The sequence below is a fragment of the Perna viridis genome, chromosome 6, assembly GCF_037379345.1.
Source record: "Perna viridis isolate PV_CMFRI_1.1 ecotype Kerala chromosome 6, ASM3737934v1, whole genome shotgun sequence".
NCBI classification, from domain to species: domain Eukaryota; kingdom Metazoa; phylum Mollusca; class Bivalvia; order Mytilida; family Mytilidae; genus Perna; species Perna viridis.
This window is the reverse complement of record NC_142450.1, coordinates 38,501,610-38,518,523: the sequence shown is the minus strand read 5'-3', so window position 1 is coordinate 38,518,523 and position 16,914 is coordinate 38,501,610. Positions and strand designations below refer to the sequence as shown.

General features: G+C 33.1%; 1 protein-coding gene across 2 annotated transcripts; it reads left to right on the top strand.

Annotated features, from left to right (window-relative positions):
• The first annotated feature begins 3,509 nt into the window (after nt 1-3,509).
• On the top strand, nt 3,510-16,542 carry LOC148614863 (heterogeneous nuclear ribonucleoprotein R-like). Of its 2 annotated transcripts, none has more exons than XM_088589323.1 (12): nt 3,510-3,613; nt 9,291-9,429; nt 9,818-10,041; nt 10,288-10,398; nt 10,725-10,901; nt 11,286-11,421; nt 12,021-12,229; nt 12,462-12,635; nt 13,300-13,400; nt 14,140-14,240; nt 14,543-14,646; nt 15,754-16,542. In XM_088589323.1, exons 2-12 carry the CDS (start codon nt 9,291-9,293, stop codon nt 16,099-16,101), a joined length of 1,824 nt encoding a protein of 607 aa, XP_088445449.1. In that variant the 5' UTR covers nt 3,510-3,613; the 3' UTR covers nt 16,102-16,542. The 2 variants fall into 2 exon arrangements, with proteins under 2 accessions (XP_088445449.1, XP_088445448.1); XM_088589322.1 differs by having other exon boundaries at nt 13,300-13,421.
• Nucleotides 16,543-16,914: the final 372 nt, after the last annotated feature.

Here is a 16,914-nt window from a genome sequence, read left to right as displayed (position 1 = left end):
TGTTTGAAAAAAATTAACCATACTTTGCATGGAACCACTACTGGTGTTAAGGTCACTGTGACAGTCATTGATGTCACCGGTTTGTGATTGAGTTTGATTAATTTACCTGCGGCAGTTCGCTTTGGAGTAGTGAAATGACAGGTGTTATTTTTACAGCCTTGGCATAAGATTGTTTTTTTACTGTCATTAATTGCCACTATTTCCGGTGAGATAGGAAGTAGTCTCCCTGTGGTGTCACCTGTGGTGGGTTTTATGGCTACGGTGTTGTTTTTAGGTTGACTTTTAGATTTAGCCTTTTTGACTGCTTGGTTAAAATTTAAATAATCAACATACTTGTATTGTAAAACCAGTTTATGGTGTTGATAAACTTGGCATTTTTTATCTATGGCTTGATTGTTGCCATTACAGTTGTTGCATTTTATTATTTGACTAGTGCATTTAGATGTTGTATGTTTTCCTGCGCATTTAATACAAGTTGGGCTGGTCTTGTTTCATTCCTTTTTAAGATGTCCCAACTTAGCACAAGAAGTACAGAATTTTGGATTAGGTTTATAAGGGCTGAGCGTATAATCTTGAAAGTGTCCTAATGGTACAGTGGACAAATCCTTGTGCTTGTAATCCAGACTAGCCAAAATAAAGTTTGGATTACTGCCCATTTTAAGTTTAATGTCAACCCCATTTTGTCTCAACAAGTTTTCTTGTTTTAAGTTTAAAAATTGTATCTGAATGGGATTCCAAATGAACTTTAATTATTCTTTTAGGAGAGTTAATTTTATCACCTTAAAGTGTGGTGCGAGTTTGAACTTTATTTTTATGATCCTTATCATATTTGGAAAAGTTTACCGTAAATGAATCTTATTCATTTAAAGATAAGAGTTTTGATCTTATAGTTTTAAGAAGGCACATATATCAAGAAACTCTTTTTGAGAGGCTTGATAGATATTGCCTCTTTGTTTATATCAACCAGAGCCAAAGCAAGGAGATAGTGTAAAGTTTGAACTGTCAAAATAAAAAATTTCTTAGCCTTTGAGCTAAGAATTACTTCTTCTTCTGGGAAGAAGTTCAAACTTTTTTATTGTGGCCGTTAAAATTGGCCTTTTTGATAGGCATTTCTGGTGAAGTGCCTGTTGGGCTTCTCTCTTTTCTTTTAAGACTAGCCATAATTAATAATCAATTAAAAAGATTTGATCAAACCTCCTGATTTGAAAGAACAAAAAATATGAATCAAAATAATTGCGATTTACGGCGGATATTTATTTTATGTTTTAAGATAAAATAAAAACAAATTTTAAAACAAAATTAGAGCGGTTTTTTACTTTTATATATATATTAAAAATTAAGATGTATGGGGGTGGTATGAACTAAAAACTACAAATTAAATAATAAAAATTTTGTATGTTTTAAGACAAAATAAAAACAAATTTTAGAACAAAATTAGAGCGGTTTTTTTTTTACTCTTATATATAAATTAAAAATTAAGATGTATGGGGGTGGTATGAACTAAAAACTACAAATTAAATAATAAAAATTTTTATGTTTTAAGACAAAATAAAAACAAATTTTAAAAAAATATTAGAGCGGTTTTTTACTTTTATATATAAATTAAAAAATTAAGATGTATGGGGGGTGGTATGAACTAAAAACTACAAATTAAATAATAAAAATAAGAAAGTACACAGTGCAAACAAAACTTAATTACAAACGAATCCAACGGCGGCGAACACGACTGGTCGTGATCAGGAACGGTGCGGATCAGCGTATGAAACCTATAACACTTATTTTACAACAAAAACCATCATTATTGGTGACATATTTTATGGTGTATTCTGTATTTATGCTATCGAATCAATTGTGTTATACATGTTGGATTAAAAAAAATTAAATTAAAAAAAAACTGCAAAAAAAAACCTTCAGGTTCCGCCAATACACTCGAAATGCCGACAGATATCGCCAAGGCCAAATCACTTAAATCAAGGATTTATATATAGCATTTATCTATATTTAACTCCATGCTTAAATTGATGAGTTCAAAAATGAAAAGCTAACACTTTCGACATCTAGTCCGAATTTCCTCTGACCTTAAAATACAGATATGTCGGATCATTTTCTGAAGGTCAAACGGGATTAATAAAACATACTATATTTAACCCCAGGTTGGTAGCAGAAAAACAAGAAAATTATAATTTTATGCCTTATTTTACTTTATTCAAAGTTTTAATCGTCTACTCTCGTACTCTCTACTAATCTTGTATGTTATTTCTAGTCGGGACTTTATGTCATAATATATACACTCCCACCTTTTAGGCTCTTGATGACTGTTTTTTTTTTTTTTTTTTTACGGTATTGACTATCCCTTACGGATCTCGCACGACCTTACGGGGAATCTGTTAGTAAATGTCTGTTAGTAGTTGGAGGTAGCGGAGCCCAGCCTTCGGGATACCCGACCGAAGAACTCAGTCAGAGTATGTCCTACTAGCGGCTGGGCTGCTCTGTTGACGCTCTGGCCTACTCCCAGACCCTACGTGGGTCCTAGAGCGTTTCCCCACTCTAACTCTTTGGGAGTAAGTCAGCGTGAAGGGTGAAGGCGCTTCTTGATATCTCCTGTCGCTTAGCAAGCACACCACAGTATTGTAGAACTGCCTAATTTTGGTCTTGTAATCTGACGCTTTATAACATTTATCACTAAAAAATTGTCAAGCATCTGTAAATCTATATATTTAGAAATAGCTCAAGCCAAGGCCTTCAGGATGCAGTGAAAATTTACTGAAAAAAAATTACCCAAAGCAAATAAGGTTACCATAGAAACCCTGCAAAAATATGCGAAAATTTGCAAAAAAGTTCATTAAGTCAGTTTTAAAAATATCAAATTTCCGGCAAAATATCTTAAATTTTTATTTCATCCCCTGAAACTGTCCAAACTTTTTCCTTCAAAAACCCCATCCTCATATGGGCATCGCCGGTTAGACTTTGAGCTATTTCACTTTGTAATCCATTTAGCATGGTAAAATATTTGACTTACTTTCACTTTCACTTTGACATTTTGTCAAATTGTCATTGAAAAAAAGCCTCTTCAACATTGAAAATATATAAAACATTGCAAAATACTTTTAAAAGTCCCCTTTTTCAGAAAATGTTTTATCAACAATAGATTTTTCATTTTTAATCAATATAGCAACCCCCCCCCCCCCAAAAAAAAGCCAAAAGTGCGAAACTAAACTAAACTGTGGAGTGCTGGCTTATAAATGAGACTACCGCGCCTTTCCCTGCACTCGTCAACTATCGGTTGAATCCGTTATTCGTTCGTTCTCCGAACGGAATTGACAGAAACAAGGATCAAGTGTTGTAAGTTGTATGGTTCAATATTATGTGAAAATTAAATCGTCTGATCTAGAATAATAAAAACTAAAGAAAAAAAATAAATACTACACTCGATGAAGGTATTTCAAATTGCAATACTTGGTCATAGAATTTATGCAAATAATCTTAGAGATTAATTTCTCCTGATTGACCAATTGGGAACCCCACATAGCTTTCTTTTCCGCCATCTTTCTTTTTACATGTGGAACGACTTCAACCGATAGAGAAATTTTCTTGAAATTTGCCTTCAAAATCTGTAAGTTTTCTCTTTTTACCTGATTTTCACTTGCCGTATAATATTTTCTTGATTTTGATGGCATTGTCAAGCGAATGCAAGTAACAGTTTTAACGTTAAATTATTTTTTTACAGCGACCGGCCGGTGAAGTCATACCGCGTGGGTACGCGCATGGCCGGTATAATTAATTTCTTTGTTCGTCAGAGACGAAGTCCACTAAAATTTGTCAGCATTTAGTGCATTTCTTCATTAATTTTTCTTCCAAGAACATTCGATTGTTTATATCGTGCTTACCAATAGCGTGTTTAATTTAATACGGCTAAGTCGCGCCTCTCGGATCATAAGAAAAGATAACTTGCGCAATTTGTTTCTAACTCTGGAGGTAAGTGGTTTTGGTTCGCCGAATAAGTTTTTGCAACTTGTATAAGCGAGGTCAATTTGGCACAAGGGGTCTGGAAGTGTTACACGCCCCAGATTGGCAAAAAGTTTGGCATAATCATTCCTTGCATCTGAATTGAAGTTTTGAGGCTTGAAATATTGTGGCCTTTTGGGTATTTAGTAAATTCGAAGGAAGAAAACCAGTCATGTGGTTCAAGATTGGAACTCTTAACATTATTGCTGCACATAAGCATGGGACTCCTACAATGTAAGAGGTTGGAATTCCATTCCTCCATACCCCAACCTCTTAATTCCAAGCGCCATATTGCATAATGCTTGTTCGCTGTTCTTTAAAATTGGCAGCATTGTTAACTATTTGCCATTTAAAACTTTCTATAGTTTCTTTACAATCATGGGAGAAGGTGACTATACTGATGATAGAGTCCATGTATCTATATTTTTAAGGAATGTGGTGATTATATTATGTTTAATAGATAGAACTTCTTTAGACCAGCATTTTGAGCCCTCATTTACTGAAATCTAACAAGGGGTTGCAAAGTTGTGACATTTTAAAGTCCCAAAATCATCCCTCCTTTTTTCCACTCGCAATGAAATCAGAAAATGACTAAGCCATTTTTTGAAGGCAAATACTGAAGCCATTATTGAAATGACATCATTCAACATTTATTTTCTCAAAGAATGGAGTCTTTTTATTGAAATTACTATGTATTATGATCCAGCCTTTTCCTCTTTTAGGAATATAACCAAGCCAAGTACTACGGCAAGTCTGTTTTGACGGGGTCAAAACAGCCTCCATGACCATTTTTCCCCTGCCAAAAAATAAGAATGCTTACTACAAACTTGTTTCTTGGCTTAATTCATAAGAGAACTACAAGAATTCTTCAAGATAGAAGTGTGAATAATCAATCCAAACATAAAAGTTCAGATTGATCAACTGATCAACTACTTTATATCCCACTTCTACCATTTCAGCCTGTAATGGCAAAATGGCACTATAGTATCTGTAGCGCAGTGCAACCAATTCAGTGTAGGACTTGAGAACCCATATCACTTAATGTATCATATCTTTAAAAGTAGTAAAGATATGATCAAGAAAATTGGCATGCGTTGTCATTATAGAGTAAGCAAAAGTTTTATTTTGGTTTTGAGTGTCGTCATGGAGAAATGGCAGCCATTTTGAATCAAGATGGCCACCAAATTATGACAACAGTTGGTTTCTTTCACTTAGTCCAGATTTTTTAAGCTAGTCCTTTCATGTTTTATTTCCTGTATTATGACATTATTTACTTGTGTACTGTAGTATATTACATGAGAGACGAAAGGAAAGGCAGCCATTTTGAATAAAAATGGCTGCTTCTCTCGTTGATATCCATTTCGCAACCGAAAAGTTTATTTTCAACAATAACTTTCTTAAAAATCAACCTATTTTTACAATCTTGGTATCATTTTAATCGTCTCATTCTACATTAAACTACATGTTTAACTTTAAATGGAATGTTGTAGAAGTACATGTATAGATTTGATAAATCAAGAATTTTTAATTTTTATGTTTTTTAAATGGTGTGATATTTTAATAGAAAAGATTTTTAATTTGCAAAATATTCATCTGATTAAACCACTAGAACAGTTATGTCAAGACATAAAAAATATCTTAATTTTTTTTAGGTGTCTTAATTAAGAATAATACATGCATTTTAAGATAGCACATATGATGCATGAGGTCAATTTCCCTACAACATAACTTACGATTTTCCTATAAAAACAGCAATTACATCTATATGGAAAGTCCAAGGATTCTCAAAAATAAAAGATCATTAATTTAGTATGTGTACTAGATGCTATAAATAGATAAAAATTATTTTAAACAACACTAATGTCATCTTTGTTGGGCCATTTGAAGACATTTTTCTTAAGGTTAGACATTGACCAGCAACATCCAACCTGAAACTAAAACATTTCAAAACTGTGAAATTAGTATTAGTGTTAAAATATATACCATTCAGCATGTAATTATACCCTAACTCTTGGCAATATTTATTTGTGTATCCTCATCTACATGAAATATGCATGTCCTCCATAACATGTGCTTTCACTTCAAGTCGACCAGCGACAATGTTACAAAAATGAATCTGATGTCCTGCAACAGGTAGCAATCCACATTTGAAGATCCAAAATTGTCTTGCGAACTCGTTAGCATCATAAAGGAATTAAGAATTGACATCCGTTAACTGAAAAATAAGAAGGGACTACAAAGAACCAGGCTCAACAAGCAAAAAGATTCAATTAGTAGTCAAAAATGTTGTCAAAAATACAATTCTACTTAAACTTGAATGAATTGTTATTAAAAAGTACAATTTACAAACTGCTCTCAAATTCAATAATGCTCAAAAATTCTAAAATGACTCCATCTAGATTGTAGCATTCTGTACATTTTATTTTCAAATAAATCTTATCAATAAAAAGATTGACTACAGAACTAACCAGAATAGTTTCTGTCTGTCAGTAGTTACTATATCTCCCCCTTGGTGATCCCATTTGCCAACAAGTACTCATTAGTAATATTGTCCAATTGAGTACTTGTTGATACATCCTTTAACAATTCTCCAAGTGTAATACATGTAGTTCTTGACTCAACAGTGGCTAATAAAATAGTTACAGATCAATGATGGTTTGTTTATAACAATTAGTATAACTCACAATATTCATTAACCATAGCCAGCAAATTGAATTTTATAACAATATATCAAAACACCATAGACTGTTCAGAATATAGTAGTTGAAAAAATTAAATACATGTACATGCAATAAAATGTACAAGTAACAACTAAGGACGGAATTACTTTCCCAATCAAAATGCAAACACTTAATACTGCTTGAATATTTTAAGAGCATTGGCAATGTTGGAAAAAAGTAAACAAGCACCCCCCTTTTCCTAAATGTCGTATTCGGTAGTAAATCAATCATATTCATAGCAGAAGCGAAAAATAGAGATATTAAATCCCATTATTCTTTAAATAATAAATTATCATTGACGTAAATCCTATGTAGAAACTCCAAATTTACTTACAAGCACAGTGCGAATCGATAACGGAATCCGTTAGGTCAGGGTCAGCCATGACGGTAAAAGTGTCTTGAACCTTCTATAGCCGCCTATTCCAACGCTTAAAATAAATATGTTCTGATTACAAATCGGGAGCAAAGACAATCAAATTTAAAGAAAAAAACTTGAAGAATTCGAATATGCATGTCGTTAAGCCGTACTCCGTACATTTACCTTATTTTTTTCTCTTCAAAGTATTGAAAACAAAATTTCAAGGTCGATTTTGGAAGTGTATCGGAAACGACTTCCATTCTGAAGATATTTAAATCCTAAGCTCTCATTCGGTGTTATTTTTATTTCAATATGACGTCGGGAACATATTTATTTTTAAGTTTGAAAAACGTATACTCTGCTGAAAAAATGTGCCGCGCAAAGTTAAATCCGTATTGGTACCGTTACAAAAATAACAATAATTTATCCCCGTTCCGAGAACTATAAACAACAAGACTTATATTCACTACAAAAAGTATTTTATTAAATATTTATTCATAAAAAAAGTCATAGCTGATGTAACCTCCGAAATAGAAGGATTTTGGTAACGTAAATACTAAGTCAAATTCTTTACCAGAAAACAAAACGGCGGCCATATATGGTCACATTGGCATCTCTACTGAAGATAATTAAATGACCTACCTGATCAAAAAATCCATCAATCCTGAAAATCCTTTGTAAAAGCTGTTAATTTGGTTTTTAGCTATTTGAGTGTGTGATATTTGATAAAATTATAGATTTTAAAAGTTGCGAAATGAACATCAAATTAACCAACGAATTGCCATTACCAACTTAAAGTTTGTTTTGTCGAAAACATTGTATTCCGTTAAATTAGTGACCCAATTCAAAATAGCTTGTCCTTTTGACACCTGTTTTCATGACAAATGTTTTCTAGGTATTGAACAAATATTTGGGATTTTTATCGCTTGATTTCCAATGTTTTTAACTTTTTTATGTAAATAAAAGACTTGCAATAATTCAAAACACAAGTTAAGCTAATTCACAATGGCAGTAGCTTTCAAGATGTCAGATGCTAGAGGTTAGGATGGCACAGAGTCAGAAAACAGCTTGCCAGACAACCTCTAGCATTGCTGGAGTAATAAGAATGGCAGTAATTTGCTAATGGAAAAGTAAATTGTGTGACTCAGGATTTCATTTTTTAAATATTGGTAATTTCTTGGGGTTTTTTTTCAAGCAAGTTAAATAAAAAATTGATTATAAATTGGGCATTTGGTTATTTTAAACCTAGCACTGTTGTATCGCCTGTTCTTCTTTTTTCTATTTTAAAGTGAAAGCACAGGGGCCTACTCCCACTATCATATTATTATATAGCCCTTTCAGTATGTAACATGAAAAGGGTGATCACTTATTTTGGGGTACCTCTCTTCAACTCTTTTTTTTTTTTCACGATTAAATTGAACATATTACTATTGACTGCTCTGCAACAACTTCACATAAGTTAGCAAAGAAACACCACCAAATATTTCATGTAAAATCTAATCGAAGATTGGTACATTCAAACTGCATGTTTTTCAATCACTTTGACAGAAAGTGAAACTGCTGTGATCTTGACATTGCTAGACAAACATTCAATGACCCTAGAGAACATGGGAAAATCTACATTCCTGGTGCTATTGCAAGCATGGTGATGTCTGTTTTCAATCGGACACTTTTGCCTGGTCTGCCTTTCAGACCACCGTTAAAATATTGACATGCTCTTGTAGATGTATACACTCTTTTATTAGTATAAGTTCTTTCCATTGAAAATGGGAATTCAATAGCCCTGAATTAGACATATTTTTACCGAATTAGTCAAAAAAATATCAAAAAAAAAAAAAGGAACGTTGTTGGATTTGGTGAAAGGTGCACTTAGCTTTGAAATCCTGGTATTATTTTCATATAACCATTCCGCCAAAGATGTGAAATCAATGAACTACTTGAATCATGGATTGGTGACCAAGCAAAGGCTTTAAGGTGCAAATATGTAGTATCAAGTGTAAAATCTCGTGATGTTGTTTTCCTTGAATTGCCAATATAAATGGATGTTTCCTAGTTTGTCTTGGTAAGCAAGTGAATAACATACGGGTAAAGATGGGAACTTCTCAAAACATTTTAAATGAGGCTAAAGCAACACGGTACATCATTCTAACAGCAATAGCTCTTTTTCACTATTAACTACTTGCATAATTTAATTGTCTGGTTTTCAGATGGCAGACGTGAATGGTCTTGACCATAAGGACCAAAATATGGCAGAGTCAGACGTAAAACCAGAAGAGTATGTTAAACTTGTAGAATATGGAATAAATGCCAGAGTAGCAGAAGAGCTCTGCAATGTTTACAAAACAGGTAAATTTCTCACCTACCATCAATTTTTAATTGCATTTTAAGGAAATTTTATGGGTTTAATTATTAATTCAGTACACTTGTTTCTGTTTGAATTTTATAATGTACTGCTTTCCCTTCAAATACATTATTTGGTCTGTGTTAGGACAATTTGAAGATGCTAAGTTGACTTTTAAATTGTAGCAATACATTTCTCAGATGAACTAATCCAGTGTTCTTGAATTTCACATATTTTCTTACCTTATAGGAAAACTTGGCATAAATTGAATATACATATCTACCAGTCAACTAAAATTCACTTAACATGAGAATTCAAGAGTACTGAAAATCTCCTATTTTCATTATCAGCAGTATTTTTATTTTATAACTTGACTGTTTCTTTTCTATATAGAAAAACTGACACATGCTGAATTAGATGAACGGGCACTGGATGCCTTAAAAGAATTCAATGCTGATGATGCAATTGCTGTCCTTAAACAGTTTTTAGACAGTCCTTTAGAACATGTTACAAACAAAAGTGCATACCTTTGTGGTATGATGAAAACATACAGACAAAACAAGAAACAAGGTTCCACAGCAACAGTAGCCAAAGGACCTGATGAAGCAAAACTAAAGGTAAATAGTTTGATCTGGTAAACCAGTACTTCAGGGTTGCATTGCACATAGGTCTGTTATACTTGATATTGTGCTTACCAAATAATTGATTGTAAACCAAATCTGCCTTATAGTTTCTTTGAAGGAAATGTATGCTACTTGTTGTCTTAGTTTCTAATTTTCAGAAATGTAGCTAGATTTGAGCTATCAATCAGAATAAGAGCTCATAAATGAATAAGTTCCGTCATTTTCTTATTTGTTTGACAGGAAATACTTGACAGAACTGGTTATTCATTGGATGTAACCACAGGTCAAAGAAAATATGGTGGGCCTCCCCCAGGAATGGATGAATCATCACAACCAGGTGCAGGGCATGAGGTAAAAACATAAAAGTCGTAGTTAATGTGGTAGTTGAATCAATTTGCTCTTAGATGCATTTAACATTTAGAATTAAATTCATACTTGACTGATGACAGGAAATAAGAATTTCTAAATTCTAGCAGTGGCACATACAAAAGCAAAATTCTGTAAACTGTAACCCAATTAAAAAATTGTTTTCAGTAGAAGTAGACTCCTAATTTTTTTTTAAGCCTGCATTAGTATTTGTTTAATGTGTGGAGGTAAGGTAAGTGTTCTGAAATCAAATGTAATAGCAAGTGCTCGTTATGGACAGTTGATGCTTATTCTTATCATTGAAATTTCAGGTGTTCTGTGGAAAAATTCCAAAAGATGTGTTCGAAGATGAAATTATTCCACTTTTTGAAAAATGTGGTCAGATCTGGGATTTGCGTTTAATGATGGATCCAATGACAGGCTTCAACAGAGGTTACAGCTTCATCACATTTGTTGATAGAGAGGGTGCTAATGAGGCAGTGAAACAGGTTTGTTTGTGTCTTGATGGCTGGTCTGTTTGGCCGGGTCTGCCAGCATTATGCTTGATGATGATCCCTCTTATCATCTGTCCAAGTGTGATCTAGCAGATGGGTGTTCAGTTAGGTCCTATAGATGCAGTTCATTTTTTAATGGTAATCAGAAAATTAAATTTCTAAATTTGTCAGTAAAATTGAAATTGAAGACTTTTTTAAAAATCAATCTTTCTTATTTGATACTTTATTGCTTTGACAATTGATAATGTAAAGATCCTTGATAATGTCCAGAGGGAAAGAAATTCTGTTGTTTCAGTTTTAGAGTATATAATCCAAATTTACTCCTGTTGGAGAGAAAATGTTCAAAATTTATGGGTTCACACGATCTTTTGTTTTCAGCTTGACAACTATGAAATCAAATCTGGAAAGCGTTTAAAAGTCAACATCTCAGTAGCTAACCAAAGATTGTTTGTTGGTAACATCCCTAAGAGCAAAACAAAAGAGGAAATTATGGAAGAATTTTCTAAAAAGACAGGTATCAAAATTTGAAAAATTTTGTTTTTTTTTAATGTTTGGAAATTTCATCATCTCATATATAGATGACGGAATTCTGTATAGACAAAAAAAGTTTAAATCTTTCAGTCTTTATTTAGTTTGGACAAAGTTCTTTTTTCATTAGACTTTTCCCAAACTACCCCCTTCAGGTGAGTTGAGCTGAAAAGATATTTGATTATTATACATCATCATCATCATCATTTTACTCCAGACATATAGAGATACATTCATCAGTGGGGCCTGGCACTGTTCTCTAGAGAAGTGCACAACATTATTCCTTTTTTTTTTTACATTAGACACACCTTTCATTAAAACTTGAATTATTTAAATTTAAATGCACACAACTATTTCTTCAGCAGTAAACATTTTTAAAACATTTTTTTTTTTTAAATTGAGATAAACTTCATAATTTAATTCAGTGATAGATAATATAGAAATGTATCTGAAAGTAAGTGAAGAGGACAAAAACTTCTGAAAAAATGCATTTGCTTAGAATGACTGTCCAACCTTTAAGGTAAGTGTGGTATTCTAGATGTGCAAGTTGATGTTTGACCTAATAGATGTTCCTTTTTCCAACAGAGGGATTGCAAGATGTCATAATATACAGATCTGCTGACAAAGAAAATCAGAAAAACAGAGGATTTGCATTTTTAGAATATGACTCTCACAAATCTGCCTCAACGGCAAAACGAAAGTTGTCATCAGGGCGATCAAAAGTGTGGAATTGTGATGTAATTGTTGATTGGGCTGATCCTATTGAGGAGCCAGACTCGGGTACTATGTCTAAGGTATTAAATATATTCTTTTTTGTTAACAAGAAAGTTGTGAACAAATGCAGAAACTTTTGAACATAAATGTATTTGGTGGAAAGATAAATGTATGGAAATCGGGGTGATTGGATGATAATCTTCTTTTGTGATCTTTCAGAATTTTTAAATCATAATTTACAAACATTTGATTCAACATTGTAAACACTGAATTTGTACTCTGAATTGCATCTAATTATTATTGTACTTTCAGGTTAAAGTGTTATATATCAGAAATCTATCATCAGATGTAACTGAAGATGTATTAAAGGAAAAATTCTCAGAATATGGAAAAATAGAAAGAGTGAAAAAAATTAAAGACTATGGTTTTGTGCATTATGAAGAAAGAGATGATGCAACCAAGGCATTAGAGGCAATGAATGGTCAGGTAAGGCTATACACATTTATTGTTTAAGACATGATTTTAGAGTAGGCGAGTGGTTTATTAATTTCGTCTAGAGGTTGATCAAGGAAGCTGTAGATTACTTCATCGAGGCCAATTATTGGATTTTATTGAAACTTATGCAGGGGTAATTACAAACTGTGTACTTCAGCATATCCCATTGTCATTGGATTTGACATTTTGGTAGGGTACATGCTGTTACATGTGATAATCATTAACTAGGATTTACTTGTAATTGGGAACTTGAGGTTCCCAAGATTTCCAGTTAACACAGCACAGGTCCAGCCTAAATGGAAAGTGATAGTCTGGCTGCCAGTCTGTGGAAATAAACCAATGTTTCTTATAATTGTTAGGCTTGACATTTTATTCAAGTTTTGACATTGAAGCATTGTACATGTATATGTTTATGAGAATTACATTCACGAATGTTTGTGTGTGAATATGTTGCAAAACATGGCAGATTAATTAATATGAGTGTTAATAGAAAGCATGTTTGAAACTAGTTGCAGGACAAAAAAAAACAATGATTTTTTTATTTTTTTATTTTTTTTTAATTTTTTTTTATTACAGACAATACAAAAATGGACTATTTCAGTCTGATTTGTCTTTAATTTTACTTGCACAACATTTGTATGAATCAAATTTTCAGAAATTGGGCAAACTGGAAATTGAAGTGTCATTGGCCAAACCACCTACAGAAAACAAAAAGAAGGAACAGAGAAAGAGAGAACAAGAAAGGAGACAGATGATGTTAGGAGGAGGGCAATTTGGGTATCGGTCATACTTCAAAACATTGGCATCAAATACTTCAGTAAAACATGCTTCACAATAGAAACAATAAAATTAAAACCAAAAAATGGGGATGATTTATTATTTGCTCGGTTATTGTTATTTTAACTTGTTTTTTTTTTTTATTTAACTGAAAGGGGAACTGTTTTACTGTTGAGTGTTCGTCACATCATTGGAGTTATGATTTTTTTATGGGCAAATACATCAATATTACTGCAATACACCAATTACATTTTACGAAAGATAAAAGTTAACTTGAAATAGTTAAGCCTTCCGAAAAGTTGTTTATCAGCTTTATTGTCTTAGGGGTTGAAGATTTGATTATCTTGAAAGTCGGTGAACAATCTTTTTGTTTAATATCAGAAAGATGTATGCAGTATACATTGTGTATTAGGCCATTGACCCAAAACTGTCATTACATTTTTACTTTATTTTGCTGTAGTCACATTCTATGTTTGGTCTTCATTTTTCAATTTCAACTAATTCTAATACTGTAGAACAGGCACACTTTAACAACTGATAAACCGGATTTATAAAGAAAACTGATTGGCTTAAAATACCTTGTAGAGATCATTGTGGTTCATATATTTAAACACGAATTGTCATCACGTTGTGTATGCATTTCAGCATTGATTATTATGAAAATCAGTTTGATTTTAAAACACAGTTAAAGACCAGTAATTTTTTATTTGGATTGTAGGGGTTACGATGACTTTGGTTATGGACCACCAATGCCACCAGGTCGCATGATGCCTCCAGGAAGAGGGATGAGACGAGGAATGCCTCCACCACCCAGATTTGGTAGGATGTTTTTTTTTATTTTTACACTATTTTCATTTATCCATTAACTTGTGAGAAGTGGAGTTACCACTTCTTTAAAATCGTATTTAGCCACAGAGCTGTTGTTATTTTTATGGTCATGCATCCTCCTACTCAGGAATGCTAGGCTTCTCTGCATTCCTGTCGCAATGAACAATGAAAAAAAATATTGAAAATCTGTTTCCATATGATGTTGAAGTAAATCATTTCATGTTAATGAGCTCACATTTGATGTAAAGTCGTAAACTGAAAATAGTTAATCCTGATATTTGTTACGATTTCAGACTACTATGATGATTTCTTTGGATACGAAGATTACAATGATTACTATGGTGGTGGCTATGCTCCACAGATGCCAAGAGTTAGAGGTGGCAGAGGTGCTCCACCAGTAAGTATCTAATAAGAACCGTTATTTTAAACATTTGAATTCGTTGCTAGGCATTAAAGTAAACTGAATTTTAAAAACCTTTTCTGAATTGCCAAGTGATGACTTTGTGCTGTTTGAATTTCCACATGTGTTCTGTGGAAGTTGAAATATGTTTTGCTATGTGGCATTATTTTTTCAAGTCTGAACAAATACAGGTAATCTAACATTTTAAACCTGTCTACACTTAGTCTATTTCTATGCACCTGTAAAGTATATCTTGATCACTGATTTCAATTAATGAGTCTAGTATTTGATATCAATTTGAACTCTATTGTTTTGATATTAAAGTATTTTAAATTTTGAATTTAAACTTTGGAATTGTGCATAACTGAGGTCATGCCTTTTTGCTCATAAGCATATATATATATGACAAGCCAAGAAAACAATACTCCTTAAATGTCCTTAAAAGAAAATGGTTTCGGAGATGTTATTTAGAAAAATAAGTTTGTATAGTCAAATTTGATGATAAAGACAGATGAAGCTCAGGTTCTGAGCTAATAAAGAATTTCAGTATGATATTCTCGCACCCAACATGTATGATGAGAAAATAATATGATGCATCGGATGAAAACAAGATTTACAACACTTATATTGCATGCTTGTTGCGTCCATTATTTAGCATGTTACCTTAGATTTAGTAATGTCAGTCGAGATTCATGCAAGAGCAAGTTGGATTGTGTGCATAGGCTAAAAGTAGAATTTTTCATCTTCATTGTTTATTTCAGTACAAACTGCAGCTCTGAATGAATTACATTATTCCTGCATAATATTTAGTCATAGAAAAACTATTCAACTTGCATGCATCTCTTCTGAGCTTCTTCAGTAGTATTAAGCACTTATAAAATGGAGTAGTGTAAAAGTTTCTTCTCATCAAGACACCAAGAAGCATGATTGTCATAAAGTATTGTTCTTTGGGAAGCATGCAAGAGAAAAAAATGTAGTTCGACGCCCTCTAAAATTTTCTGTAAGTGCTTAAACCTACTTTCTGTAGATCATATTATTTTCCCATTCACATGTTGTTGACAAAATTTTAATGATGATATAAATTACTTGTATTGTTTGCCTCAGCCAATGCGAGGACGAGGAGGGGCCCCACCCCCTGGTGGACTTAGAGGGGCAGCAGCAGGATCGGCGGTGAGAGGATCAAGAGGCGCTGTAAGAGGACGAGGTGCTCCTGCATCGGGAAGAGGGGGTCGTGGTGGAAATACACCACAAAAAATGGGACAACAGATGGCCAGAGGAGGCAAAAGGAAAGCACAAGGGGATTTCAACATGGGCCAGACTAAGAGACGAAATGTGCAAGACAATTGGGGAGCTCAGCCAATAGCTCAACAACCGCTGGACTCTTCTGGATATGATGGAGGGTACAATGATTCACAATGGTATCAGGACTCCTATGGTCAGAATTGGGGTTGAGCATGAAAGCTCCAATGAGCAGATCATTGGTGTAAATTTGTGTCCATCATGATGGAATTTATCACAAATTTTTAGAGTTTATCTGACCAAAAAAATCATGTTGTAATGTGGTTAGGTAGAATGTCTGTTATCTGAGTGTGTATCATTGTTTTTATTGACAATTCATTCGATTCATGTCTCAGATGTTAAAAAGCAGCTATTTACAAAAAGCCAGGGAAATTCGCAGATCTTCAATCTAATCTCAAGTTGCGCATCATGATGAAATCTTCGAAAATCAAATGTTGATATTTTTTTAATTTGTATATTTTGTTGTCTTCATTTTTTGTTTCATGTACAAAAATCGTCCTCCATTCATCGCCACTCGATTGTCACACCAATAAATTTTGGCTTTTATTGGCAAAGTACGAAGAGAAATGTGAATAAAAGTCTTTTTATACTACAGTTGGGTGTTTTGTTCATATTGTTTGAATGTTTTTTCCTCCGACATTTGCATCCCTTGGATGAATATTCATTTACACAGATATTAGAATGTAAAATTTGTATGAAGATGAAACTGGTTTCAGGTTCATAAAAAGGAATATCCTTTGTACTGCAAATGCTGTAGGGAAAAGCCGATACTGGAGTTAATTGAAAGAAATATCAATAGATCTATCAAGTTCACACACACACAAAATTACCACATTTAACACTGTAGTCGAAAACTAGGAAAACAGTTGTAGGAAGTAGATGTTGGTTAAATGCTCCCATGGAAAGAAAGACAGATTGACATTTGGTGATGTAACTTCAACCATTTAGTAAACTTGTCATGGGAAA